This window comes from Vanellus vanellus, assembly GCF_965231255.1.
Source record: "Vanellus vanellus genome assembly, chromosome: 4".
NCBI classification, from domain to species: Eukaryota; Metazoa; Chordata; class Aves; order Charadriiformes; family Charadriidae; genus Vanellus; species Vanellus vanellus.
In genome coordinates, this window is record NC_138909.1 from 58,138,469 (window position 1) to 58,166,057 (window position 27,589).

The window sequence follows — 27,589 nt, forward strand, 5'->3', positions numbered from 1 at the left end:
AGCGCTGCATGGGGTTGTTGTGGCCCAAGTGCAGGACCCGGCACTTGGCCTTGTTGAACCTCATACCATTGGCCTCAGCCCATCGATCCAGCCTGTTCAGATTCTTCTAGTTTATGGAATAAAAGACATTTTGAAAATTAACCTAAACTTTCAAATCTACCACTTTTTAATTAATATACTGCAACACGAGTTTATTTGTTTCTTTTTAACATGATACACTTTTCAAGTACAAAGAGAAGGTTTTTTTCACTCAAGCAAGCTCTGAACTCTTTCTCAAAGTGTACTAAAAGAAAGTGTACTAAAATAATGCCTCTGTGGGAGGCCATGAGCATTAGAAATTCTTACATCCCACTCTTAAGTGGAGAAGCTAACACAACATCACACAAAGCTTCTGTAAATGCCTATTTCAGGCAATAATACTGATGCTGTCTTTCATTTTAGTACTTTTATGTCTATGTGTGTGCAATCACACCTTTGTTTGTGTTTCACATCCAAGAGAAAGATACTTTTTCTTCCCTGATGGCATTTCAGATTGAACAAACCTCATGACTTTCAAAATGACCCTTTTATCACAACCGCTCTGCTGTCAATACAGCTGCATGTTGGCATTCAGAGTAAGAGCACAGGCTGATTTAAACTTTAAATACCAAAATATCTTTGATGCACCTCAGGGCACAGCAATGATTTCCTTTGAGTCTTCTTTTGTTTACTTCATAATGTCAATTTAACACATGCTGAATATACCATCACCATGTTTCTATTGTGTCTGTATTCAGCTGTGCTAGGAAAGACTTCACTTACACTCCATAAACCATGACAACTATTATAAAACTCAATTATAAGACAAAACTCTCAAAAAAGAGACCAAAAGTAAGTGAAATATTTTTTCTGAAATGGTCTGGTTTGATAATGTTTCTTAGCTGTGTCTGAAAATGCAATCACTATAAAAAGAAACAGTTGAAAAATTAAGATATCACTACTATAAAATTACTATTTTGTCAAATTCCATTAGAGAGTGAATTTTATCAATTTCCCTTTTCTGTGACGACAGTGTGACCAGAAACATACCACTGATTTGATTTTGTCAGCCTTATGCATACTGAATAGGAACTTATTTTAAAAGTAGGAATTGAAGCAAAATCATACTGATTCTCATTTGATCCTATTCACACTAAGTTCAACCTTACACAAACTCCACTGAAGTCAGCAGGACTTCTGAAGGGAAGCGGCGCTCATCCACAGAAATACCTACAGGATTTAGGACCAGAATAACTACTTCTAAGACATAACACAGCAATAAGGCTGTAAAGTCAGATGCCCTGAAGCCTCTGTGTAAGGATTAACCAGACTTGTGCTATCTTCTCACTGTAGCGCCACTGATTTAAAAATAGCAGCTATTGATGTAAATGAAGTCATGGGCTACATACTCTATGTAATGACCAGCTAGAAAATCCTCCCTGAGAACATGCTCATCTTTGCAGACACATGGGCTTTTTGACAAGTGGAGAAAAAAGAAAGACTTTATACAGAGGATCAAGCATCTCACTTAAAGGAACCCAGGATCAGACTGGATCATCTGGTTCAAATCCAATCCTCAGCCGTTTCAGGCAGTATTTCATACAGTCCTTTTAGAAATTTATAAAACTTGTGTGTTTAGTTTCCCCTTTTGCTGTTTGCATTGTGAAGCTGATACAGAATTCAGCTCCTCTAGTGGCTAGAAGTTTTCTTCTAATTTCTATTCTAAATTTATTCATGGCTAGCCAGCACCTAGGTTTGGGTTTTTGTTGTGATTTTCTGCAGCAACATTTACCTTCAGTTTATTCTCTCTTCTCAGTGCTATTCTCCCTTCTGCCCATGTATTTTGAAACAGAAATCCTATTCTCAGTCTTTTTTGTTAGACACTATGAAGTTATTCTGCATCTTTTCATATAAAAATCTATCTTCTTCACCTTCACAGTAGCCCTTTTTGGCAGCCTTCCTGGCAAACTGCTGCATGAGCAGTTTTGTGCTCTAACATTCAGCTCTAAGTCTTCATCTCAAAAATGATGACATGACACATGACAACACAATAAGCATTTTTCACATGACAATATAGAGAGACAGTGCATGACAATATGATGCATTAGGTCTCTAAGAAAATATGTAAAAGAATGTGCATATAGAGTGTTAGTATAAAACAATCTTTCAAATGACTTAGATAAAATACAAACAGCTAGGGAAAGTTTTCCATGTGACACTTACAGATATCATTCCTATATACTCCCTTACCTAACTGGCATTTTCAGATGGTCTTAAATCCTCACCATGTTCCTGAGTTTCTAAGCCTCTTTTTCTCTCCAACTGCCTACAGTTATACATGTCCTATTACTAGAAATGAGTAAGCTGTGAAACATGAAGTGAGATTTCAAACAAATTACTAATCTCAAACTTGGAAGTCCTACCAAAATAATACAAATTTCCTGCACAAAGATGGTTTGATTTATGATAATCAAGCAACAGATATAAAAGCAACTCTTCAGATTTCTGTAACCTCCCCTAGTATTCCTGCTTGTTGTAAAAAGAGCTGATTTTTGTCATTCCAGAGGACGCCAAGGAACTCCTGGAGAATGTTCCCTGGGAAAGGGAATGTTAACGCTTGTCTGCCTGGGCACACGTGTGACTGACCTCCCACCCAGCTACAGTGGTTAAAGGACGGGCAACACACTTGTGCTACACAAACACCTTTTACAGGTCTTACTGCACCAATAGCGTCTTGGGTTATTTCTACTTATTCCCAAAGGCAAAATAAGACCAGTGCTCAGTTCCATGTGTTTCCAGAGCCACCAAATATGCAAAGGTTTGATTCAAAAGACAATACTTTTTCAGTTTCTGAAAGAAGGTGATAAAGGAAGGCTTACTTCAAAGCCAGGTATATTATTGAAACAGTCCACTGCCTCCCACCCTTTCATTTAAAGACAGGCATCATACCTAATCTCCCCCACCATGGCTTCCTTTCCCATCTCTGCAGCACTGCCTCCTCCATTTATCTAAACTGGATAGAAGAATGTTACAATTAAACAGAATATTCTTCTAAGGAAAAAGTATGAATAAATCTCTTCATACAAAGATAGTGCATGGAAATGCTTTATGCCAAGTTTCCAAAGTTCTCAGGGTCTTGCTGTATCTTTATCATGCTTATTTCCATTGGGAAGGTTATCTGGAAGCCCATGCCAACATTGCTGTAATCCTCAATTAATCAGTTGATTGGGTTTTTCCCCTCACATGTTCCACCATCTGGGGTGAATCTCTTGACACATGGCAGAAGAGCCATTCTCTGGTTCAGAGAACGAATGTTTAAATTTTTTTTATACAAATTAGAACAGCATGAAAACCAAAGACTGAAAGACCCTCATCCCAGAATACACGACAGCCTCCCTGGCAGGTGGGGTCACGTCCCTGAAGGCAAATAAGGAAACTGGTCCTGGATTGGATACATTCTGGGTCAGTTGTTTTTATTGCTGCTGTTGGTTTGTTGGTTTGGTTTTGTTTTTTTTTTTTTAACTACTTGGCTGGTGGATAAAAGGGATCACTCTCCAGCAACTTTATAAAGCTATCTCCAATCACCCGATGCACACACATGCATATAGGTATTTTTCACTTAAACAGCAAAATCAAAAATCACTTGTTTGCACAGCAACTGTTGCAAAGGCACAGTGGATTAACTGGGAATTCAAGTAAACAGATCAGAATAAGCAGAACCTACACTTTATGTGTTAAAGTCAGATTTCAGTGTGTTTTTCCTGATTTCTGCAAGCACTGTTCAACATGCTTCAGTGTTCACGAAGAGGCAGCCACACAGGTTTAATTGAGAAAGCAGGGATAACTGCTTTTAGCTTTTCCTTTTTCCTTAAATACTAAGACAAGCTTAAAGAAGGAATACATTTCATATGTACCTAAGCCCATCTATCACTACACAAATTTCCAAGGAGCTGCACATTATTTACCCACTCAGTAAAGGCATTCCAAGTCACTGCATTTGCTCATGATGCCTAACCCAAACAGCACAAATGATTTGTGGAGCTACTGAAAATGATCTCTTACTATTTTTCTTTGATTTGGGTTTTTTTTTTTGCTTGTTGTCTCCTTAGGAGCCAGAACCAATTCCTTCAGTGCCTTCTATTACTCTTTGCTGGATGACAATTCTTCAGCTGAAACGTATCATGTATTTATTTCAGGTCAAACGTGAGACCAGGAGAAACATTTCCATGAAACTTCTGCCTTTTTCTTGAAGTGAAAACTGTAAAATTATTAATTAACGTGTTCCCATAATCAAAAGTAATATTGGAAAACAGTATGTTGCTCTGCAACCAAATACCTTCACTCGTGTATAATTAACCAAATGGGCACAATTAAGCAACTGCCTGGAACAGCATGGCTCCTTAATCTATAAAACAATAAGCAATTTTTGAAGGGTATTTTTCTTTCAGATCATAGATTGACTATCTTGAACATAAGGGTCCCTTTAATTTTTTAGCCAATGTGTGAAAGCTTACTGCTGTTTTGTCTTTTGATAAAAATTATGAAGTACCAAATCACACACATGCCTGAATATACCTGTTGTTAGAATTACTGTTTCAGTCCCTAGCAATATGCCTGAAAAACATCTGCAAGCTGAAAAGCCGAGTTCAGAAAAATGAAACAAATAAAAAAACCCCACAGTTTACAGTAACAGCTGATCCTAGCTGAAAAGGAGCAGATGGGACTCATCCATATGTTATCAGAAAGTGGGAGACCACACAACATCTAACATCTATCAAGAAAGTATCAGATGTTCTAACAAGGGAGAAAATACTGTATTTTTAAAGGTAATTTTATGCTCTAGAAAGTTATAGCAATATTTTTATAAGTGCAATTCCTCATGTTATTTACTATTTTTAGATGGGATAATTCTTCCAGGTACCGATAGCTCAATGAACGCAAACTGAATTCATCCTTGATGAAGATCTGTATCTGCAGAATCATTACAAACCATTTGGGTTTTACTCTGAAGAATGCTGAAATGCTCTAAATAATCACAGAAGTAATTAAATAAGATACTAAGCATTAGTAATACCATGACAACAGTACCTAAAAGCATTAAAAACTTGCAACTTAATAATAAAAAGTATGCAATTAAGTAGCACTTGCCCTATCTAGGAAGACCCAGATATACAGATTTCCCACTGGACTACAGAGTTCAGAAATAAAAAAGTAGAAGTACAACCTATTCAATTTTGTTCTTTATGTAGTAATTAAGGACTCAAAATCCTTGGTATCCTTGCTCGAGTGTCTATAAGCAAAAAGCTTTTCCTTATAGTCACTCTGTATCTTTCAGCATATGCCTTTTGTCTCTGAAGCATTCCCACAACACAACAACAGGAGCCTGGCTCTGTCATCGCAACACCCTCCTCATGGGTACTGGGGCTGCTCTCAGGTGCCTCCAAATCTGTCTATTCTCCAGGCTGAACAAGACCAGCTCACCCAGCCCCTTCTCACAGGGCTCGTGTCCCTGACTTGGTGACTCTCCAGTGGACTTGCCCCAGCTTATTGATGTCTTTCCTGTGCTGGAGGTTTAGCGGGGGTGGGAGTAGAACTCGACATGGTAATTGCACTCAAATACTGAAGTTGTGCCTCGTGATACAAAAAGCAGTGAATGTCTCACTTTTTGGTAATACTTTCTTTGTTCAGGAAAAATATATATGTCCTCTTCTCATTCATCCATCGTAAAACATGACTAATAATAGAAGCTGCTTTCATATTCTGAAAGAGAACTGCTCCCAGCTAAGAGGTAGCAAAGTAGTTTAGATCTCCTAGGCCCCACTAAACAGAATAGTTTCACTGAAGATAAATCCGGCCCCACTGAAGTCAGCTAAAATACTGCTATCGATTTACAGAGGAACCACAATACGATTCTTCTCAACTCCTTCTTAACAGCTGAAGTGTCAATTAACAAAATTTTCATAGAAAGCAAAGCAATGTTCAATGCTACTAAGATATTCCCACTATTGTCAGGTATTACAAAAGTTTGAACATACATAGGAAAGGTGAAGTGCCCAACTAGGTAGCTACTGGTACAGCATTATTCTTTGGTTTTAAAAGCAATGAGCACAATTGAAAAACACAAAAGAAGATTTAATTTTAAAGAATTCCTGTAGAAAGCAAGTAAGTAATGTCAAACAAAAGCTGTTTGTCTTGCATATATCTGCAGACACTGCTCCAAAGAGTGCAAAGTACAGCAGAAAATCCTGAACAGCATCGGTAAAAGGAAAGAAGCTAAGTGAAGAAAACCAGAATCCATTCTGAAGAATGGTGAGATGAAGGAGAATTGTAGAGGTTTAATCTTAATATGCTGAAAACATATGTAAGAACATATTGATCTGCAAGTTCTAAAAATCAGTGGAATGTGTCTGTAATATGGAAAAAAATTTGTTTCAACAGAGTTTTTTTAGAAAAAACAACAATAGACGTTGCAAGCAGCTGCATTTACTTAAATTGCTACTTAAATCATGGGAAGGCAAGTTTTCAAGAAGTTTCAAGTCAACATTCAACTTTCCTTTGGTATTAAAAATTCAAGAGCAGTTCTACTCCACCAAATTCTTCTTTAAAAAAAATAATCCCAGTCTAAGAAACATGTGTCCGCAATACTAGAGACTTAGGTGAACCTGACATTTGTCCTTACAGAGGGACAAAGGGATTGCAAGATGGTTTGCACTATTTGCCTTGTGATAAAAACTGAAGGTGAGGAAGAAGAACAGTCTTCATAGGCCACCTACAGTCCAACATGAGGTGCATTAATGACCCTAGTTAAGCCTGTTTGACTCCTTCCTTCTTCCAGTCAGCTACCATTTGCAAAGCAATAAGCCCATAGATCAGTGACAAACTGTCTTCCCAGAATCAAGGGGATAAGGAATATTTTGATCTCCCCACTTTCCTCTAAAGCAGCATAATTTTCCCTCAGTTTTTCCAAAAGAGAATCCACAGAATTACAGCAATGTTTCATTAGAGTCACATGAAACATCAGCAACTCTTTCTTTCCCCAAATAAATCACAATCAATTAATTAGATCACTTCAGTGGTGAAGATGTATAAACAGTTGATTAATGTTTAATGTCAAACTCTTTATAAAAAATGGTGCATGCAAAAAAACCCAAGAACTCAAAGGAACAGAAGTCTTACTTTCAGGTTTACAGCAGAACACCTGTGAAAAAACTCCTTAAAGGCAGCTGATTTTTCACCTTTTCGTGGAGAACAGTTTGTGAGAGAATCTTTGAAAATTAAGCACTGTTTTGACATCTTATACTGTACGTGAATTGAATTTGGATTAAATCCTCTTAATCTATCTGCAAATAATTTTGGTTAACGTTTCATTATTTGATAACTGCAGGATCCGATTCTGATCAAGTATGTGAAGGCTAGAGCAACACTGTTTAGAGGAATACTAGTCTCAGGCAAGTATTTGCATATTATGCATACCTACTAAAATGTGTTTTCCAAAGATATGCTGCAACTAGAATCACGGGATAAACTAGGTTGAAAGTGACTTCTGGAGTTCAGTCTCTGGTCAAAGCAGGGCCAGTTGCTCATGAACTTGTCCAGCTGAATTTTGAATAGCTCCAAGGATGGACATTTCAAGGCCTCTTTGAGCAACGTCTTCCAGTGCTTAACCACTCTCAGTGTAAAATTTTTTCTCTTTTATCCATTCAGAACTGCCCTTGCTGAGACTTGACTGTTGCTCTGGGCGTTTCATGCTACACTTCTGAGAAAGGTCTGGCTTTATTATTCCTATTATAACTTAAACATGTTATTTGTTAAAAAAAATTAAATACAAAAATTACAGTCTGTGAATACTGGATTCCATATAAATTTGTATCCATCTCTGCGTAACCAAAACTGGGCTGGGAAAACAGGTCTGATAAACTCATTACAGCCTACAAAAACAGTTACCTGAGGGCACTGGATTTGAAAGGCACGCAATAAGTAGAGAACTGCCAGACAAGAATCAGCTCTACCGTCGGGACATCTACCTCTTCCGTCATCTTCCTAAAGAGAGTATGTGTAAACCCTCTTGCTTTGGTAAGGAAGAGAAGAAAAAACCACACACAACTGTCCCCTTCCTCCAGTGTCACATTTGCCTGGCATTTAACTACCAACACAAGCATTGATAAATAAAACTCTCAGCTTCCAGTCTCAGAGTTTTTTATAGATTAAAAAAAAATCACAGTGATCCTACAATAATAGCCAACATCTTAATTTGGTACTGATTGCAATTTAGGCACTAGTTCTCAATTACGCTGACAGCTAAGTGGGAATGCGTGTGTAGACAGGTTTTTATCAAGAATGTTGCTGTCACCTTTTATTGTCTCAGACCCCTTGTTGTCTTCAGATAAGGGTAAAGTGAAGTTTCCTACGAGCAATTTGTTAACATAGTGCCAGTGCAAAAATACATGTGCTTTGACACACAAAGAAACATGAAAAAATATAGACATACCCGGTCCAATGCAGAATGATGCAATGATTGCAAGGATGCAAAATATACTGAGGTAAGGAAGCCAATGCACGGTTTTCTGGGTAGATAAAAGACATTCATGTTAAGTATACTGTACATATCACCAATACTAAAAAAAAAAAACCATCACAGATAACAGATAGTGTTTTCCATGATTCTATCGCTATTTCAGAATTTAGTCTAGGATTACTTTAGAAAAGCACAGTATTTCTGTAGAACTTTACTAGGTGATTTGTATTAAAGGTCTTGGTCTCTGTGGAATCATAGAATCATAGGGTTGGAAGGGACCTCTGGAGACCATCTAGTCAAATCCCCCTGCCAGAGCAGGGACACCTTAGAGCAGGTTGCACAGGAACATGTCCAGGAGGGTTTTGAATGTCTCCAGAGATGGAGACTCCACCACCTCCCTGGGCAGCCTGTTCCAGTGCTCTACCACCCTCAAGGTAAAGAAGTTCCTCCCTGTGTTTAGGTGGAACTTCCTATACTCGTTTGTGCCCGTTACCTCTTGTCCTGTCACTGGGCACCACCAAAAAGAGCCTGGCCCTATCCTCCTGGCACCCACCCTTTAAGTATTTATAAGCATTGATCAGGTCCCCCCTCAACCATCACAAGCTCTTGCACCACAGGAGCAAACTCTGAAAGTTTACAACTTCTTGTGCTAAAGTTCAAACCAACATGGAAAAGAGTTTTTCTTTCCATTGAACTGATTTGGTGCCTCCATGCTCCTCGGGTATTTCAGCCATATTTAAAAAGAACAACTATGATGGCTCACAGAGCTTCAAAGTTCACCAGTTAAAGGCTGTGCTGAAGTCTAGACGCGACAGGCGGCCTTTTGGTAGGACAGCTGTATCTGAACCTTAGCAAAGGAAGTGACAGCCACAGTTTAAGCCATAATCTGATTTTGCAGACAAGGAGTGCCATGTGTGCAAACAACAGGTACAAGGGAAAAGAGAACAAACTCTAAATGGCTCTTTAAGGGAACTGTAAACGGAATCGCCTATTTTCCTCACAAGGCAATCTTTTTTCTACTTCTAAGTAGATTCTTCTTTATTTAGACCTCTATATGACAGGAACATGAAATACAATGAGCTATTCTACTCAGTTTTCAGGATACTTTCTTAATCACATATGTGAATGCTTGATAATAATACTAATAGATGGGAAAAACCCATGGATTCCCATTCCTTTCTCTCTTCATCGGTGGAGCTTTTTCTATCAGCAAAGCGTGAATGCCATTTTTACTAGAATTTTAGTGTTTTTGCAAAGTTAGTTAAGATATGTATAACTGTAGTTATCACAAAACATCACCTTGAGTGGTGCTGTAAAAATATACTTGCTAAAACAAGTAATTATTTATTTCCGTGTTAAAGACAGACCCCCATTCTCCAATGCTTTTTCTTTTTCAGTCTGGGTTACTCCTTTAGTTACATGGATAACATGATCTCCTAGGCATTAACACTAACCAAGAGACCTATAGATCTATCAAAATTACACATTTTGGAGCTCTCATCTGAACACAGATCCAAGGTCTCTAAAGGCACTGAGAGACAGAAGGTGCAAGTACGGAGTAGATACAAATTCCCCTGAGATCAAATCTATTTGTACCCTGGTCCTTTGTCCAAAGCACATACTAATCTCGAACACATTGAGACACTTCTGAAAGGATGTAAAGCTGAAAGGTACTAAAATTTCAGAGATTTACAATAGCTGAAGGTTACACATCAAACTAGGTTCTACAAGATTTGGAAGAGATTTTTTCACTCAGCATACAAAACTGACAATAACATCTCTCTTCTAGACAGCTGCCTTACAGTTGTCACAACGGGTACGTGAAGTAAAGCTTTATTGTGCTGAACATACAGGTAAGTCATATAGCACTTTGCAACGGTGCGGCATACTGGTAGTCAAACCGACATGGTGACTCTCTTCAACCAAGAAACTAGATTTGAAAGTCAGATTAATGGCAAGAAACAGGCAAGACAGCAGAAAACCAGCTTGATGAAAGACCACCCAAAACCACGCCTCGGCAGACTGTCAGCTTTACTTCTCAAAAGCTCTCAGGAACAGAAAGAAACTGCATCATTATGACAACGGAAGCTAAACAAGGAAAAATTACTCAGTGTCAGTATTTAAAATGGTTTCATAATCCTCCTCTGACCATTTGAAATAGCCGGGGAACTGACTGCTAATAACATCTAAGAACTTAAGTGCAGATGTTCTGCAAAGGCTACATCTTAATATTTTCAATAAAAATATTAGAAATGTAACTTGACAGAAACATCGAACATGGGAATTTTTCACTATTGGGAAAAACCATACCAACCGAAGAATAATGATGACATAGAAGACAAAAGAAATCTCAAAAAGACTGCATTATAAACAAAGATAAAAACACAGAATATGGGTAAACTATTTACTCAACTATGGGTAAAATTGTCTTCACAGTAGTTCATGATATGCATGAATCTTTGAGTGAAGGAGACTGAACGTGACAAAGCCCCTAGGGCTTTTTAATGCAAAAGCTACTATGGCTAACCATAGCACTTTGAAACTAACAAATTCATAAATAAGCAAAAGACAGACATTTGAATCTTTATGTCAAACGGAATAAAAGGATTTGCTTATGTAGGAATGCTGAGGAAAACAGGTAGCGAGCACCTGGTGTTTAAAATAGGCAAAAGAGAGAGTAAAAATAGGTAGCGACTGTAGTGTTACCTGTAAAGTCAGAGAGACAGTAAGCACTGCGAAGAAGACAACCATCAACCCAAAACCTCCGATGAGAAGAGGCCTGCGTCCGAGCCGCTCAATAACTAAGCCCTGGAAAACAAAAAGTGACATTTGACTTTCTTGATAAATCACTGAAGGATTCAGACCATGTTATATGTTCTCCTAGTAAATATGAACATCAAAAATAAAACAATGGGAGTTAATTTTATACTATGTATCAGCTATGATATGTTCTTAATTGTGTTCACAACTATGTTTACACAATTTAACCTCTTTGGAAAAAAACAAGTCAGCATAGCATCACCATCCTTATTCGAAACCACTGAAAAAACTAGGAAACCATTAAAGGAGTACTTAGTTATTAGTTTTATGCCTGGATTTCCTACTACAGAACAAATATAACCATATAGATAGGAAAAATGTGCAACTGGTAAATTCAAGTTTAATACCATTAGCACGGTAGATTTCAAAGTTACTACTACACTTAACTTTTGTGCAACAATTTAATAATAAAACAAGCGCTGCACATTAGCTATATAAAAATAATTAATATGATAACTATGTGAAGTTTGATTATTTTTTTCCAGGGCATAAATAATTGTACATTGATTGAATGGCTTAGAAATTTGCTCCAAATTTTTGTAATTATGTTCTTATAATATGTAATTATTAAATGCCAAAATGCTGAAACAAATTACAGTCGCTTGCTTTTGCATTTTGACTGTTTCTTAATTTCAACATCTCTCTGAATTTAAGCTTAAAAGGTTTAAAATTTAAGATTAAAAACTTTTTAGCATAATTTTTTTACTAATCTAAAACTTATTTTAAATTTCTTTTTTTGTCCAAACACAGAAAAAAAACTATTTAGTTGTGATTTTGGATAGTTAATGTAGCCAGATAAGATCAACTTCACCTGTCAGAAAACTTCGCTCAGACAAGGTACAGTAACATTGATACTCATGCACTGATGCACATTTTGAATTTATATTTAACACCTGAACATAAATCAACTTCACTTAAAGCAATCACAAAATCTGAATGCTTATCTGCTAGAGAAGAACACAATGAAGAGTTTCTTGAAAAGTTGTTACTTGAAATTGTCTTTTCTTTGCTAATCTGACTCATTAAAATAGGCGAATATATATGTTAGGTCATGACATCTAATGTATTAATCCCATTGATAATTACTGTAATTACTAATTACAGCTGGCTTTCTTATGAGAAGGATAAAACAATTTTATGAAGCCTGAAACATACCACTTCAAATAAGTTAAAGTCAGAATCACACAACTGTTTGCCATGTTGTTATTTACTGGAGATTGAAATCCCTCTTTCACACCTCCCTAAGCAAAAGATAAAATGAGCAACTAAAATTAAATGTGGAGTAATAGCCTTAATTCTGGGAGACGATGCACACCATTCCAGAGTGAGCATCTAGAAGACATGCATTAAAGGAATGTATAAAGTCATCCAGGGAAGAAACACCTTGTGCAACAAGCGCATCTCCCACAGCACCAGGTTCACCAGCTGATTTTAGGACAGGTTTCAAAACACGTTGACCCTGCACCCTGCTGAGCTGGACTTCCACACCAGAGACGTGCACCGTGATGCTGCAGAACACGGAAAGCAGCTCTGGGGAGAGCTTTAGTGTTCTTTATTTCTTTAAATGAGGAAATATACTCATTTTGACAGTTTCCACAGCTTCCATAATAGAATTTATTTCAGAGCCATGTTTAAAACAGACCCATGCTGAAGTTATAAAGATTTCACATTGTGTTCATGGGGTCCAAATGTTCCAAAACTGCAACTGCTGCACCATCAAAACCTCTACAAGATGCCAAGTATTTTTTCCACTATGATTAAAGAATCCATCTTGCAAACGCATGTGGCCACACGTACACTTAACCAAGAGACATTTTTTATAGCTATGAGGGATGAAAAGTTATCTGATGGGTCCATAAGAGGATGGAGGCTTCTGAAATAGATGCTTCATATGTAATTTGATATGAATTACACGTTCAGCAATAGATGCTGCAGATGTAATTTGACAAACCAGGGAATTTCCCTTATTTTTTTCAATTCTGGAATGGTGGTTGTGGCTAAACAGTCTTGGTGTCACACCAACTGGTGGGTTTTGTATTAAAATGGGCTAAGGAATGAATGTTTCTCTTAGAGGGGAAAAAGGTTCATAGATGGTTCTTATACAGAGCAAAACATGGGGAAGAAGTGCTAGATGGTTTCTGGTTGTAAAGCTCAAAGCAAAGTGAACCCTAGTAAGGGAAGACAGTTTGGACTAAGTCCTCCAAAAAGATGTGTGTATGCAATTGCGCCTATATGCATTGAGAATAATAAGTAGTTGGATACATTTGGGCATATCTAGGTGGGTTGGTGAGGAACTCCCAGTTTTAACTGAGAGCAGCCAAGTACAGATCTGCAGTTATAGCAGATCTGCAGGCTCCATATCCTTTTTACAGAAAAGCATAATAGTTTTTAATACATTTAAATTCTTTTCTATTCAGAGACAATTCAGGAAGAAATAAAACAAACCCACATGCAGTCATTCTTTTCCCTGAGATGATGCCAGGTTTCCCAAGCATTCATCATTGCTATTTATTTAATACAGTAGCAATGAGGAACCTGAATGCTTCAGCTTCTGGGCACTCCCTGCAGTTTCTGCCTCAAAGAATTTACAATTACAATTCTTGGTGACATTTCTTGGGATTTACGGACTGGACCAACTTTTTTTCACTGGAAAAAATAAGCAGAAATTTTGTCCTTCTTCACAGGGATGCTATGAAGTACCAGAATTGCTGGGAATCGTGTAATCATTTCCAAAGTTGATATGAAGTTAAGTACGCTGACAACACTAATAAATCTAGGAGATACAGGCTCAGAAAGCTTCTCAATTAGACATGATTAACTTGCAGTTATGAGGAGAGGAATGCCTACTTCCATTTTAAAGCTAAGGACACCTCTAATTTGTTCAAATGTGTGGCCTACCTCTGGTACCACCAGTTCCAACCCAACAAAACACACTTGCTCATGGCACAGATTCAAACGAGGCACACCAGTCTCTGCTGACATGGGACAGTACACAGAATCAAGCTCATGAAAAGTCAAGTGCAACAATCAAAACCACTGTCCCACATGATATCCTGGTCTCTAAATTGAAGAGAAATGGATTTGACAAATGGACCACTTGGTGGATAAAGAACTGGATGGACAGTCACACTCAAAGAGTTGCAGTCAACAGCTCGATGTCCAAGTGAAGAGCAGTGATGAGTGGTGTTCCTCAAGGGTTGGTACTGGGGCCTGTACTGTTAGAATCATAGGGTTGGAAGGGACCTCTGGAGACCATCTAGTCCAACCCCCCTGCCAGACCAGGGACACCTTAGAGCAGGTTGCACAGGAACGCGTCCAGGAGGGTTTTGAATGTCTCCAGAGATGGAGACTCCACCACCTCCCTGGGCAGCCTGTTCCAGTGCTCTACCACCCTCAAGGTAAAGAAGTTCCTCCTCGTGTTTAGGTGGAACTTCCTATACTCAAGTTTGTGCCCGTTGCCTCTTGTCCTGTCACTGGGCACCACCAAAAAGAGCCTGGCCCCATCCTCCTGGCACCCACCCTTTAAGTATTTATAAGCATGCATCAGGTCCCCCCTCAACCGTCTTTTTTCCAGACTAAAGAGACCCAATTCCCTCAGTCTTTCTTCGTAAGAGAGGTGTTCCAGTCCCCTAATCATCTTGGTAGCCCTATGCTGCACCCTGTCTAGCAGTTCCCTGTCCTTCTTGAGCTGGGGAGCCCAGAACTGGTCACAGTACGCCAGGTGCGGCCTCACCAAGGCAGAGTAGAGGGGGAGGATGACCTCCCTTGACCTGCTGGCCACTCTCTTATTGATGCAACCCAGGATGCCATTGGCCTTCTTGGCCACAAGGGCACATTGCTGGCTCAGGGTCATCCTGTTGTCCACCAGGACTCCCAGGTCTCTTTCTACAGAGCTGCTCTCCAGCAGGTCAGCCCCCAACCTGTACTGCTGCATGGGGTTATTCCTCCCCAGTTGCAGCACCCTACACTTGCCCTTATTGAATTTCATAAGATTCCTCTCCGCCCAACTCTCCAGCCTGTCCAGGTCTCGCTGTATGGCAGCACAGCCTTCTGGTGTGTCAGCCACCCCTCCCAGCTTTGTATCATCAGCAAACTTGCTGAGGGTGCACTCTATCCCCTCATCCAAGTCGTTGATGAATATATTGAACAGGACTGGACCCAGTACTGACCCCTGGGGAACACCACTTGTCACTGACCTCCAACTAGACTTTGCGCCCCTAACCACAACCCTCTGAGCTCTGTCTTGCAACCAGTTTTCTATCCACCTTACTGTCCATTCATCTAACCCACTCTTCCTAAGCTTTCCTATGAGGATGCTGTGGGAGACTGTGTTGAACGCCTTGCTGAAGTCAAAGTAGACCACATCTACTGCTCTTCCCTCATCTATCCATCCAGTCACACCATCATAGAAGGCTATCAGATTAGTCAGGCATGATTTCCCCTTGGTGAATCCATGCTGAGTACTTCTGATAGCCTTTTCTTCCTCCACGTGCCTTGAGATGATGCCCAGAACAAGCTGTTCCATCATCTTTCCAGGGATGGAGATGAGGCTGACCAGCCTGTAGTTCCCTGGGTCCTCCTTCTTGCCCTTTTTGAAGACTGGAGTGACATTGGCTTTCCTCCAGTCCTCAGGCACCTCACCTGTTCTCCAGGACCTTTCAAAGATGGTGGAGAGTGGCCCAGCAATGACCTCTGCCAGCTCCCTCAGCACTCTCAGGTGCATCCCATCAGGGCCCATGGACTTGTGAATATCTAATTGACCTAACTGGTCCCTCACTTGATCCTCCTCAACCCAGGGGAAGTCTTCCTCTTTCCCCGTTACTTTCTCCAAGACCTGGGACTCCTGAGGGCTCGGCCGGGTAGTAAAGACCGACGCAAAGAAGGCATTCAATAACTCTGCTTTCTCCGCATCCTCCATCACCATGGCTCGTCTCATTCAACAGTGGGCCCACAGCTTCTCTGGTCATCATTTTGCCTCCAATATACCTGAAGAAGCCCTTCCTGTTGAGCTTGACGTCCCTTGCCAGGTTTGGTTCCAAGGCGGCCTTGGCTTTCCTTGTTTCATCCCTGCACACTCTGGCAGCATTCTTATAATCTTCCCAAGGGGTTAGGCCATTCTTCCACTGAGTGGAAACTTCCTTCTTCCACTTGAGCTTGTTCAGAAGCTCCCTACTCAAGCAGACAGGCCCCCTGCGTCCCTTGGCCGATTTCTTGCTCTTCAGGATGCACCGATCCTGAGCTTGGAGGAAGTGGTCTTTGAATACCAACCAGCTTTCTTGAGCCCCTTCGCCTTCCAGAGCTCTAGTCCACAGAATCTCCCCAAGCAGTTTCTTGAAGAGATCAAAGTTAGCCCTCCTGAAGTCCAAGGTTGTGATTTTGCTTCTTGTTTTGTGTGTAGTGCCCATGATCCTGAACTCTATCTTTTCATGATTGCTACAGCCTAGGGCGCCCCCAACCTTAATGTCCTCCACCAGTCCCTCTGTGTTGGTTAATACTAGGTCCAGGAGTGCTCCTCTCCTTGTTGGCTCCTGCACCACCAAGTTATCATCAATACACTGGAGGAGCCTCCTGGATTGTGCATGACAGGCCGTGTGGTCTACCCAGCAGATACCTGGGTGATTGAAGTCCCCCATAAGAACCAAGGCCTGAGATTGGGAGGCTATCTTTAGCTGTCTGTAGAAAGTCTCGTCAGCTACCTCATCCTGATCAGGTGGTCTGTAATAAACTCCCACAACAGTGTCCCTCATATTTGCCTGGCCCTTGATCCTTACCTATAAGCTTTCAACCCTCTCTACATCCACCCCCAGTGAGAGCTCGATGCCTTCCAGTTGCTCTCTCACATAGAGCGCAACTCCACCACCATGTCTCATTGGCCTATCTTTCCTGAAAAGGACATAGCCATCCATGACAGTATTCCAGTCATGTGAGCTGTCCCACCACGTCTCAGTAATTGCAATGAGATCATGGCCTTGCAATCGTGCACATATCTCCAGCTCCTCCTGCTTATTCCCCATGCTGCGTGCATTGGTCTATAAGCATTTCAGAGCGGGAGTCATGTGTGTGGTTTGGACCCTTGATATGTGGTGGGCCTTCTGGCTCTCAGGAGTACTGGCAGACTTTGCTACAAGTGCCGAGCGACTACACCCTGGCACCTCACCAGCTAGCCCAGTACCATCCCCACACCCCTTCAAATCTAGTTTAAAGACCTATTAATGAGCCCTGATAACGCTTGCCCTAGATCCCTTTTCCCCCTGTGGGACAAGGTATGTCCGCTTGTTGCCAGCAGGCCTGTTCAACATCTTTGTCGGCGACATGCACCCTCAGTAAGTTTGCTGATGATGCCAAGCTGTTTGGCGAGGTAGACACACTGCAGGGGAGGGATGCCATTCAGAGGGACCTGGACAAGCTGGAGAGGCGGGCCCAAGCCAACCTTATGCAGTTCAACAAGGCCAAGTGCAAGGTCTTACATCTGGGTCGGGGCAATCCCAGGCACAAATACAGGCTCGGCGAGGAGTGGCTGGAGAGCAGCCCTGAGGGGAAGGACTTGGGGGTGCTGATTGATGAGAAGCTCAACATGAGCCAGCAGTGTGCAATCGCAGCCCAGAAGGCCAACCGTATCCTGGGCTGCATCAAAAGAAGAGTGGCCAGCAGGTCAAAGGAGGTGATTCTGCCCCTCTACTCCACTCTTGTGAGACCCCACTTGGGGTACTGCATCCAGCTCTGGTGTCCCCAACATAAGAAAGACATGGACCTGCTAGAGTGTGTCCAGAGGAGAGCCAAGAGGATGATCCAAGGGCTGGAGCACCTCTCCTATGAGGAGAGGCTGAGAGAGTTGGAGCTGTTCAGCCTGGAGGAGAGAAGGCTCCGGGGAGATCTTATTGCAGCCTTCCAATACCTAAAGGGGGCCTACAGGAGAGCTGGGAAGGGACTTTTTACTAGGGCATGTAGCAATAGGACGAGGGGGAATGGCTTTAAACTAGAAGAGGGCAGGTTCAGATTGAACATTAGGAAGAAGTTTTTCACTTTAAGGATGGTAAGGCACTGGAACAGGTTGCCCAGAGAGGTTGTTGAGGCCCCATCCCTGGAGGTGTTCAAGGCCAGGCTGGACGTGGCCTTGGGCAACCTGGTCTAGCTGGGAAGTGTCCCTGCCTATGGCAGGGGGGTTGGAACTCGATGATCTTCAAGGTCTCATCCAACCTAAACCATTCTATGATTCTATGTTCCCTACCTGGATATAAATTACAAAGCTGCGGTCTCCTGAAAGGCAGAACGTGTGCTTGGGCAGACGGGGGTCTGTGGCTTTGCTGATCAGGAGGCAATGCAGAAGCATCCCAGGGTCCACTGGCAGATTAAAGTTGTTGAACTGGGAGCCAATCCACAACAGAAAAGCCTCTCAGGAGGCATCATCTTTCATCAAGGCCAAAATGATTTTTTTTAATTGTTTAAGTGCACAGGCACTTCAACAGCCAGTCCGCCAAGCTGTTTAGCTCTACAGTACTTCTAACCAAAATTGGATTTATTTTTGAGGATTTCTTAAGAAAACCCATGACAATAAATCAGTACCTCAAATTTCTCTGCTGAATTGTTTGTTCCCCTTTTCTTGATGGGGAAATAAAAAAAAAAAAGCTCAGATAATCTGTGTGGTTTCAGCAAATACTTGAAAAGAAAGGTCTAACATGTCTTCTACAACAGCAAGTTTCCCTGGTGAAAAAAATCCTGGTTTTGAGGTTATAAACAGACAACAACTTCATTTTTAGTTGTGATTATACAAATCCAAAACTTGTTAACTTGCAAAACCCACTAAGATGCTTATGACTCATAAGAAGTGGAAGATGATTCACCAGTTTTCAAGTATTTATTTATAGTTCTGAATGCTCCACTGCTATGTGCTGGTAACTGTTACCTATTGAAGACCTCTAACAAGTCCAAATATACTATACGGTAGAGTAAATGGAATAACAAGAAATTCAGTATGTGCTCATGTTCAGTCAAAAAAATAATCTTACAACTGTTTCCTGTGATAGCACACTGAGTTATGTGCCAAATTGTGTAGGCTGATACTTGTTTATGTGTGATCATAAACATGCATTTGTAGATGCCTATAACCAGTCATGGTAATTAACACAGCTGAAATTACTGAAAATGTGTAAAAAAATATTGCAACCAAAATTCTCTCAACACAAACGTTTGGTGATAAAGCGGCAACTGACATGCAAACTAAGTTAACAGTTCACACAACTTACTTTTGTCTGGCAGCAAACACTTGTGAATAAAGTTAAAAAAGCTAATGTCAATCTTTTCACTTGAGTCAGCTGCAGATACCGGAGCTGACATAATGAAAGCAGAGCGCATTAAAAAAGACCAGACAAGCTTCTCTGGATAAAATGAATGTGTAAGCAAGTTCTACAGCCCAAACAGGAGGTCACCCAATGCTATTCCTACTTATTTCCTGGCCATAAATTATACTAAGAAAACTCTACTAGATTTTCTTGATGTCTCAGCTCTGTAAAGAAGTTTCATCTATATGCTAACATCAAGAGCAGCCACACATTTTTTTCTCACGTATTTTGGATATAGGTCTGAGTAAGACTATATGTCTAGATTCAGACTTAACGTGACAAGCTAACTCTGTGTTACTTCCATTTTAAATAGCAGGATTAAAATGGGTAAATCACATTTATATCGCTGTCAGGTCTATTTATGACACAATGTGCAGTATTTTGCATCCAGGAAAAGGAGAAGAACAGAAGACTGAGGGTTATAAATTGTTTTTTTGATTCATATTTTTACGTATATCCACTTGTCTACTGTATGAATTATACAGTTGTAAAAGAAAGAAATGGGTTATTTAAGTACCTAAAATGGAATTTAGAGGCCTAACATCAAGTCTGACCACACAAGCAAAAGCCATAAATAAATTTTTGCCTACCCTGGCTCTCACATCAGTTTGCCTGTATCTGTGTTAATGCCATGACAGGATAAGATCCTACACATTTTCTGTAGGTACCAGGCTAGGGATTACTTTCAAAGGCTGAAATTGATTGCTAAATTTCTAAGCTCAGTCTGAACTATTTTGCATTAAAGCAACCTTAATCAGCTTCACTTGGCAGTGAAATTTTCCATTCACTAAGGAGGGACTCCATACTCAATGCCCACTGGACCAGCATGACCAAGATGCAGCCCATGCAGGGATTCCCTGGAGCCAGCTGCTTTCACCTCAGCAGCGCCTCTAGCGACACACCTGAGGACAGCACAAAAAACCCCCATTACTTAATTCCTACTCTGTCCCTTCAGTAGATTTTTTTGAAACAAAGCTCCTTAAGTTGATGTTTTATTTATTAAAGCACTAAGTTTTGTCTTGTGTCAAGGTTCACGTTACAAAAGCTAGACTAGATCTTGACCTTGATCTATGACAGATAACCGTGGCTGGTGCTTCATTTTCTAATGATGGTATTTGAATGCCCTGATGCAGATCATCTTGAATATACCGGGGGAAAATTTACTCCCCCCCCCCCCCCCTTTTTCCCTTTTTTTTTTTTAATACTCAAAAGCAGGAGATGTGTCTTTAAAATGTTCAATTTCTGAATATATCCTGCTGAAGGATTTGTACTAGACAAGTATAGTCTCTAAACCCACTATGCCTTCACTCTTAGGAGTGGTGGTGTAAGGTAGACCTTCATAAGGAGACTTTTTCTCCTGAAAGGCACTACATTGTTACTTCAACACATGTAATTTTTGTCTATCCAAAAACTCAAGTGTTATGAAATGATTAAGAAGAAATAATGTCTTTGCCTAAAAGTGATCCCATTGACCACCCGTCACGCTTTGAGATTCACCCTGCAGTGAAAATGTACCCACATGGTCTGGCCGTTGATAAATATCATGTCCTGGGAAGCTTCTGGGTCACTATCTCTTTTCTACTGCTGATTCTTTCTCATTACATTTTTCCCAATACAGTGACATAAATCCGAGTATTTTTCCACTCACAATTTTGCTCCATAAAGATTGCACACATTTATATTTGAGATCTGGAATGAGGATGGATTTGTGACTAGGGAGTAATTAGTGACTCTCTGCACCTAAAGGAATTCAGTATCTTATATTCCAAATGAATCATCAAGTATTTTTTTGGATTTCACTTGTTAGACATACTTAGCAGTGCTTTCGTAGGACTGAGCAAAGCATATGTAAATTATCTAAAAATTCATGCAATCGAAATTTTATATCGGCAAAACAAATTAGTGTGGTAGGCAATTTTGGAAGGCAACTGTTTGCTCATGTAGGGAACTATTTATGGCTTCTTAAAATTATAGATGATGAGCTGTATAAATATTTCTCTTGGATAAAATTAACGGTCTTCAGTGCCAGGTAACTTTTTCCTTCAAATCAATATGCAGTAGCATATTGACTAAAGACTGTTTTTTCACCTCACAATTTATTAGTTAAAATGAGGCTTTCGTAATGATGATTAATGAAAATCCCAGAAAAGTTCTGAGCTGATGGCTGTATCAGAGAGTGCTGGATCTGGGCAGACGGAGCACCTATCTTCTCTTACATAGGGAGAAGGAAGAGAGGGTGTTGCTTTCATCCCCCCCCAAAACACTAGGATGAATTATTAACCGATCAAACAGTCTGACAGCAACTAGAGGAGACTAAGGTGATAAGAACAGCCAAAACAGATTTGCTCAGCGCAGATTGGTGCGACTTCTTTCACTGTCGGGGAGGAAGCTGAGTTGATAGAAAGAAAATTAAAAACATGATAGATTTTGACTTTAGTAAGCCTTTTGACACAGTTCCACATAGCATTTTGTATTTGTGTGTATGATTTTTTTCCTTCCCAAAGCGCAGCACTGAGTGCCTTTCCTTGCTGAATTTCATCTTACCAATTTCAAGCCACATGTCCAATTTCTTATGATCTTCCATAGTTCTTGCAAATACTTTTAAGTTTCTCCCTCTGGAGAGTTTGAATGACATAGTTAATTATAAAGGCTCTTTGTTACTTCTCCCATATTATTAATGGATATTTTTATGATTAATTGATCCAGGACAAACCAGCACAGAGTCCCACCTGGTATTCCTTTGTATGACAGTGAAGTGTTGATAGTTTTGCAGTTAGCTGAGCATCCACACTGTTATCATTTCATCCAGCCCACACCCACTGTACCTGATATTCCCTAATTTCAACAGGACGAACTTTTTCATACAATATGTATGAAAAACTGAAATTCACTGCTTTATGATGCCATGGGTTCTAAAAACATAGAAAAGTTGAAAAGTAACTAGACAAATTCAAAGAAAAAATTCTATCCAGGCTATTAAAGGCCAAGATATTACCTTCTAATTCTGGTACTCCTTGAGCAACAGCTCGTCAGGGTGAGGGGAGCAAAAGGGGAAAATGCCATGTTTGCCCCATTCTTGCACTCTTCTCTACTTACAGCCTATTGGGGATTATGGGTGCGTGAGGGTTGATTCTGACCTAGTGCAATGTCACATGGTACTGTATTAAAAGTCTTACTAAAAATCAGATTATAGCAAAACTTCCTCAGAACCTTCAAGATTAAAGGTTTTGTCACCCCATTTTCCACTTGCTATGACTGGCTGTCACTGGAATGCATTTCTTCTTGTTCTGACCCCAGTGGAACCACAGAGTTTCAATGGAGATATCTTGCATTATCCTCTGGATGCCATGGAGGAAATGTGTTAGGGATGAGAACACCTACTGAATTGTCTGGAGTACCCATGTTTTAAGATGTCCCATGCCCTAAGCAGGGAATCCCTTCTGGTATGTTAAGATCTATTAACATTAAACAAAACACAGAAGTAGTCTAAGAGCCCTTACTCATGACATCCAAAAGTAGAATAACATCATCTCACCTAAGAAAGCTGGCTTCCTTGACTTCTGTGTGATACTGTGAAGGATTTCCTATGTTCTTTTATGTTCTACTACCGAATTATATTTTAACTCATTCCAGGCTTCGCACACCTTGTCTCTGTTACAGGCTTTGGAAGGCACATTAGTAACACCTTGATGCATCACCTTACGGGAAATGCTTAAGGCATAATCTTCTCAATACAGTCATAGCTAGTCTCTTTCTGTGAACATTATATAAAGGCCAAACATGGTGCCACAGATGGCAAAATTGGATGTGGGATGCTTAATTTGAATAACATTCTGTTTTTATTCTATGCTGGTTTCATGGAGGGGGGGCGAGGAGTCTTTCACACATTTACTTCTATCTGCCTTTCCATTCAGCCTGTTGCCTTGCCAAAGGAATGCATTGGTAAATTGTTCTTTCTGTCCCTAAGTGGACAACTAAATTATATTAACCTCAATTACTAAAAATTGAAAAAAAAAGCCACAGTAACCAATCTTACTAAAGAACAAGTAAGTTCCCTTACTGAAGAATTTAAAGAACAGACTTCTAATAAACACATATTTGGCAGGGAATTATTTAGGTATATTCCATCCTGCTTAAAAGCACAGCATTAGGTTAGGTAACTGACTGCTATGACACATCTATGAGTAGGAAAATCTATTCAGTATTTCATTCCAAAGGATACCAAACTTCTTCAGAAGCAAACTGAAATTAATGGCACACCCATTAAAAATTAGATTGTCTAGCAAGTCCTCTAAACTGAATCTTTGTTCAGTACAATGGGTGGAGAAATATACAATTAACCAAAAAATATACAGAAAATTTACATCGTGTCCCCAGAGAGAAGCCAGGGCACCATGTACGCAATGCTACAACACAGGTATTTCATGAAGTAAGGTAGGAAGTGATGGTGTAAGCAAGAGTTGCAGCCAAATAATATTAATGAAAGGAAAATGGTGATGCATGTGTTTCATTTTTCAATGTCTTGTTTACGTTGCTTTTACTTGAGAGGAAGGGGGATGGAGCTGTATGCAAAGCATGCTACTAGCAGGCATATCAAGTGATCTCAGCCAATACAGAGCTATAAAAAGGATGGGATGTTATTCGCCTTTCCTCAAGGACCACATCAACATTATTACTATTATGCTGCTGCTCCCAGAAGACACGTTAAAGGAAGACTTCCAAATTTTTCCACAGTTTGAATGATATTTTATCTCCTAAATGTTGTTTTGCTTCTCCGTGAAATATATCTATTTCAATCTCTTCCTTTAGCATTCATATGGGGCTCATCAATGGAGCTTATCAATGCCTAAGTATTCTTACTGAGGCTCAGAGTCTCATGACCACCTAACATATGCATAATGATCAGAGATGGTACATGATTTCACTGTTGACCCCTCCAACAGCTATTTCATTTACAAGAACAAAAATTCTACTTCTATTACTGATAGGAGTATGTACTGAAATCCTAGAATTTATTGTTAATAAAATGTTTATGCTAGCAAGCACAATATAAAAAAAAAAAAACACAACAGGAAAATTAAGTTCTCCCCTTGATTTGTCCTGCTTCTTCCCTTCTTCCCTCTGAGTAGTACATAAGACATATGCACTTGACTTAACATTTAATGCTGTCAAATATATTTTTTTAAGAAGAAGAGGCAAAAGCTGAGAGGTTGGGAGTGGGAGGGAATCTCCCATCCTTAGTTCTAGCTATGAAAAGGAAGTTACTTGTAGAAATGAGAAGCTGCAAAACCTTCAATTGAAAAACCAAATTCATGTTTTTTCCTTTAAACAGCAGCAATTAAACATTTATGAAGATTACTGAAATAAAATTAAGGCTACAAAGCAGCATTTCACTTGAACTCAAAGAGCAAATTTGAAGGCAGTGGAGATATCAATACATCTGCATTTCCAGAGGCATAACAAATAGCTTAAACAGAAAAAGTATTAAAAACACTCCTCTTGGGCATAAAAAAAGTTACCGCACTTTACCAGGAACCAAAGCAGAGACATCTACCTCATTATGTATGAACAGTGTGCTCTGAATAAGCCCCACAAACTGATAGCACAGAAGGAACTGAAAAGATGACAGACCCTATTTATAGAATGGCTTTAATATCATGGAATCATCTCCATGTAATTTTCATCTGTTTCCACGAAAAAAGAAAAAAAGTGTATTCTTGACTTAAATAACTGGCAGAATTATTTTTTACACATATCTTAAAGAAGCATTTCTGCAGTATCACAAAGAAGAAACTGTAAGAAGTACAGATTTCCACACTTCACTATTCCCACCTATTAAAAAGAACGTCCCTTTAATTAAAGAAAAAAAAATAAGATGGTTTACCCTGAAATAGATTTGTGGAAATTTACGAAGATCAGAAGAAGATCTTTGTGACCTTTGAGAGTTCTTATGTCCTAGACTATAAGAAAATATACTTGATAGTTGGATTTAGTTTAACATTTTATAGGTCATAAGCAGTTGCTCTGCCACTGGAAAGGATTTTTTTTTTGCCAAAACCATTCTTCTGACATTTAAAAATGTCTGGTGTGTCCAGTACTGTGCAAATACAGTTGGTATAGAATATATGAAATTAAGGAAAAATTATAACAAAGAAAGAAAAGAGTATTTACTTGTTTGCAACTTCCTATACCAAAGACTTCTCCTGTTATTTCTAATTTATTGCAGTGCAAACAGAACTGTAATTCCTTTAGGTTTAGTTCACTCATTTAGTGTATTTTTTTCCTAGTCAACTTTTCCATTTTGAAATAGGAAAGAAAAAAATGTGCATGGATAATTTTTTCTGTTAACATCTTCCTGTATGTTCAGTGCACGACAAAGGTACATGACATACTCAGGAGCTCACGTTAAAAAAGGATGCCTCCTTGCTCTCGGTGAATGAGATAGCAGTATTTAACACAACGTGGGACAACCTTGTTCTAGGGTGCTGGCTTACTTTTCCAACAAGCTGGGTTACAAACATTTACACCCATATTTTTAAATGGATGAAGAATTTTCCTCACTGTTTGTAAGCTGCTATAGAAAACGTGTCATTAAAACATGCCCAGTAAGATATAGGGCTGTTTCTGCTATCCACACTGGACCCACCTCGCTGCACCATGCCTGAGCCTGCTCCAGCAACACTGCCTGCTTCCCAGTGGGCACATGAGAAGGCTCCAAGATGTGAATAAACTGCTACTAGGTAAAGCCATTCTGCCAGGTGAAATCATTTATGAGTTATCACTTGACATACTTTGGGCCTTCTTGTTCCTGGCTTCTTCCTCTTTGTTCATACAAAGCACCTCAGGATATATCAACTTTTTATGCTCCTTTTATGCAACTAAAACTAGACAGGATCTCCTTCAAAAAATCCAAAACCGGTCTTAGGATTAAACCTAGAAATAATATTTTCAGTTGCTTTATCAACCCAGTTTACGCTTAGTCCTCAACATACTATTCTGTTTATATTTTAACCTGTATAAGGAAATAAAATTGGTAATTTAAATATCAAGCATATTAATGGATTTTTAAAACCATACTTACAGAAAAAACAGCAGCCACAGTCTCAACAGCACCAGTACTTAGTGTAACATAGGGGATTGTTTCATGATTGATCCCAGCTTCACTAAAGATGTTGTTTGTGTAGTACCAGATCTGTATCAAAGAGCAGAAAATGAGTTATTAATCATTACGGCTCGCAATGCAAGATACTGGCATTCAGTTCAAGCATCTGATCTGCCAGAGACCAGACTTGTTAAAACACTGAGCGTCCCTGAATGACCGAGGGCTGGGCAGGACAACAAATGAAGGAAAGGCACGAATTTCAGGTGGATTAGTCACAACACTGCTGCTGTACTTCTGCTTGCAGACCCAGGCAGAATTACAAGCAACTTTAACTCAATCTAGCTTAATTCACTTTAGGAGTAAATCAAAGAAACTCACTTTAAGCCTGAACAAGAGGATACAAATATGTTTCATGTGGTTGAGCCCCACTGTTTAAAAAGCAGGTTTTGGTGGTTTTACAGAATACTTCAATGGCACATAACAACAGAGGAGAGAACAGGAAAGACATGCTGAGAGGCACTGCAAAACCTGCTCTTTTTTGGACAGAAGGTGTGAGATTTATCTCACTTTAACCTCACTATAGCATGGACATCTGCAGTCAAGCCGTCACCCTAATCGCTCTATTATCAACAGAAAGAAAAGATACTTTTAGAGTGAGAGTCGTTTGGTGAAAAGTAAACAGCTGCTTTTAGGATTAAATGAATCATAGGCTAGAAGGAGCTGTCATTAATGAACAGAAACACAGGGAGCATACAGTTACCAGCTTAGAGGAAAACAACTGTGTTTGGTCAGTAA

General features: G+C 39.7%; 1 protein-coding gene across 1 annotated transcript in view; it reads right to left on the reverse strand.

Moving 5' to 3' along the window:
* The window catches only part of SLC2A9 (solute carrier family 2 member 9), a gene marked incomplete at its 5' end in the record, with an annotated part of 113,549 nt that overhangs the window by 30,883 nt on the left and 55,077 nt on the right, over nt 1-27,589 (reverse strand). Inside the window, 3 exons of the mRNA XM_082483091.1 lie at nt 8,507-8,582; nt 11,240-11,341; nt 26,774-26,884. Of these exons, the coding sequence (XP_082339217.1) occupies nt 8,507-8,582; nt 11,240-11,341; nt 26,774-26,884 (289 nt within the window). The remainder of the gene's footprint in view (nt 1-8,506; nt 8,583-11,239; nt 11,342-26,773; nt 26,885-27,589) is intronic.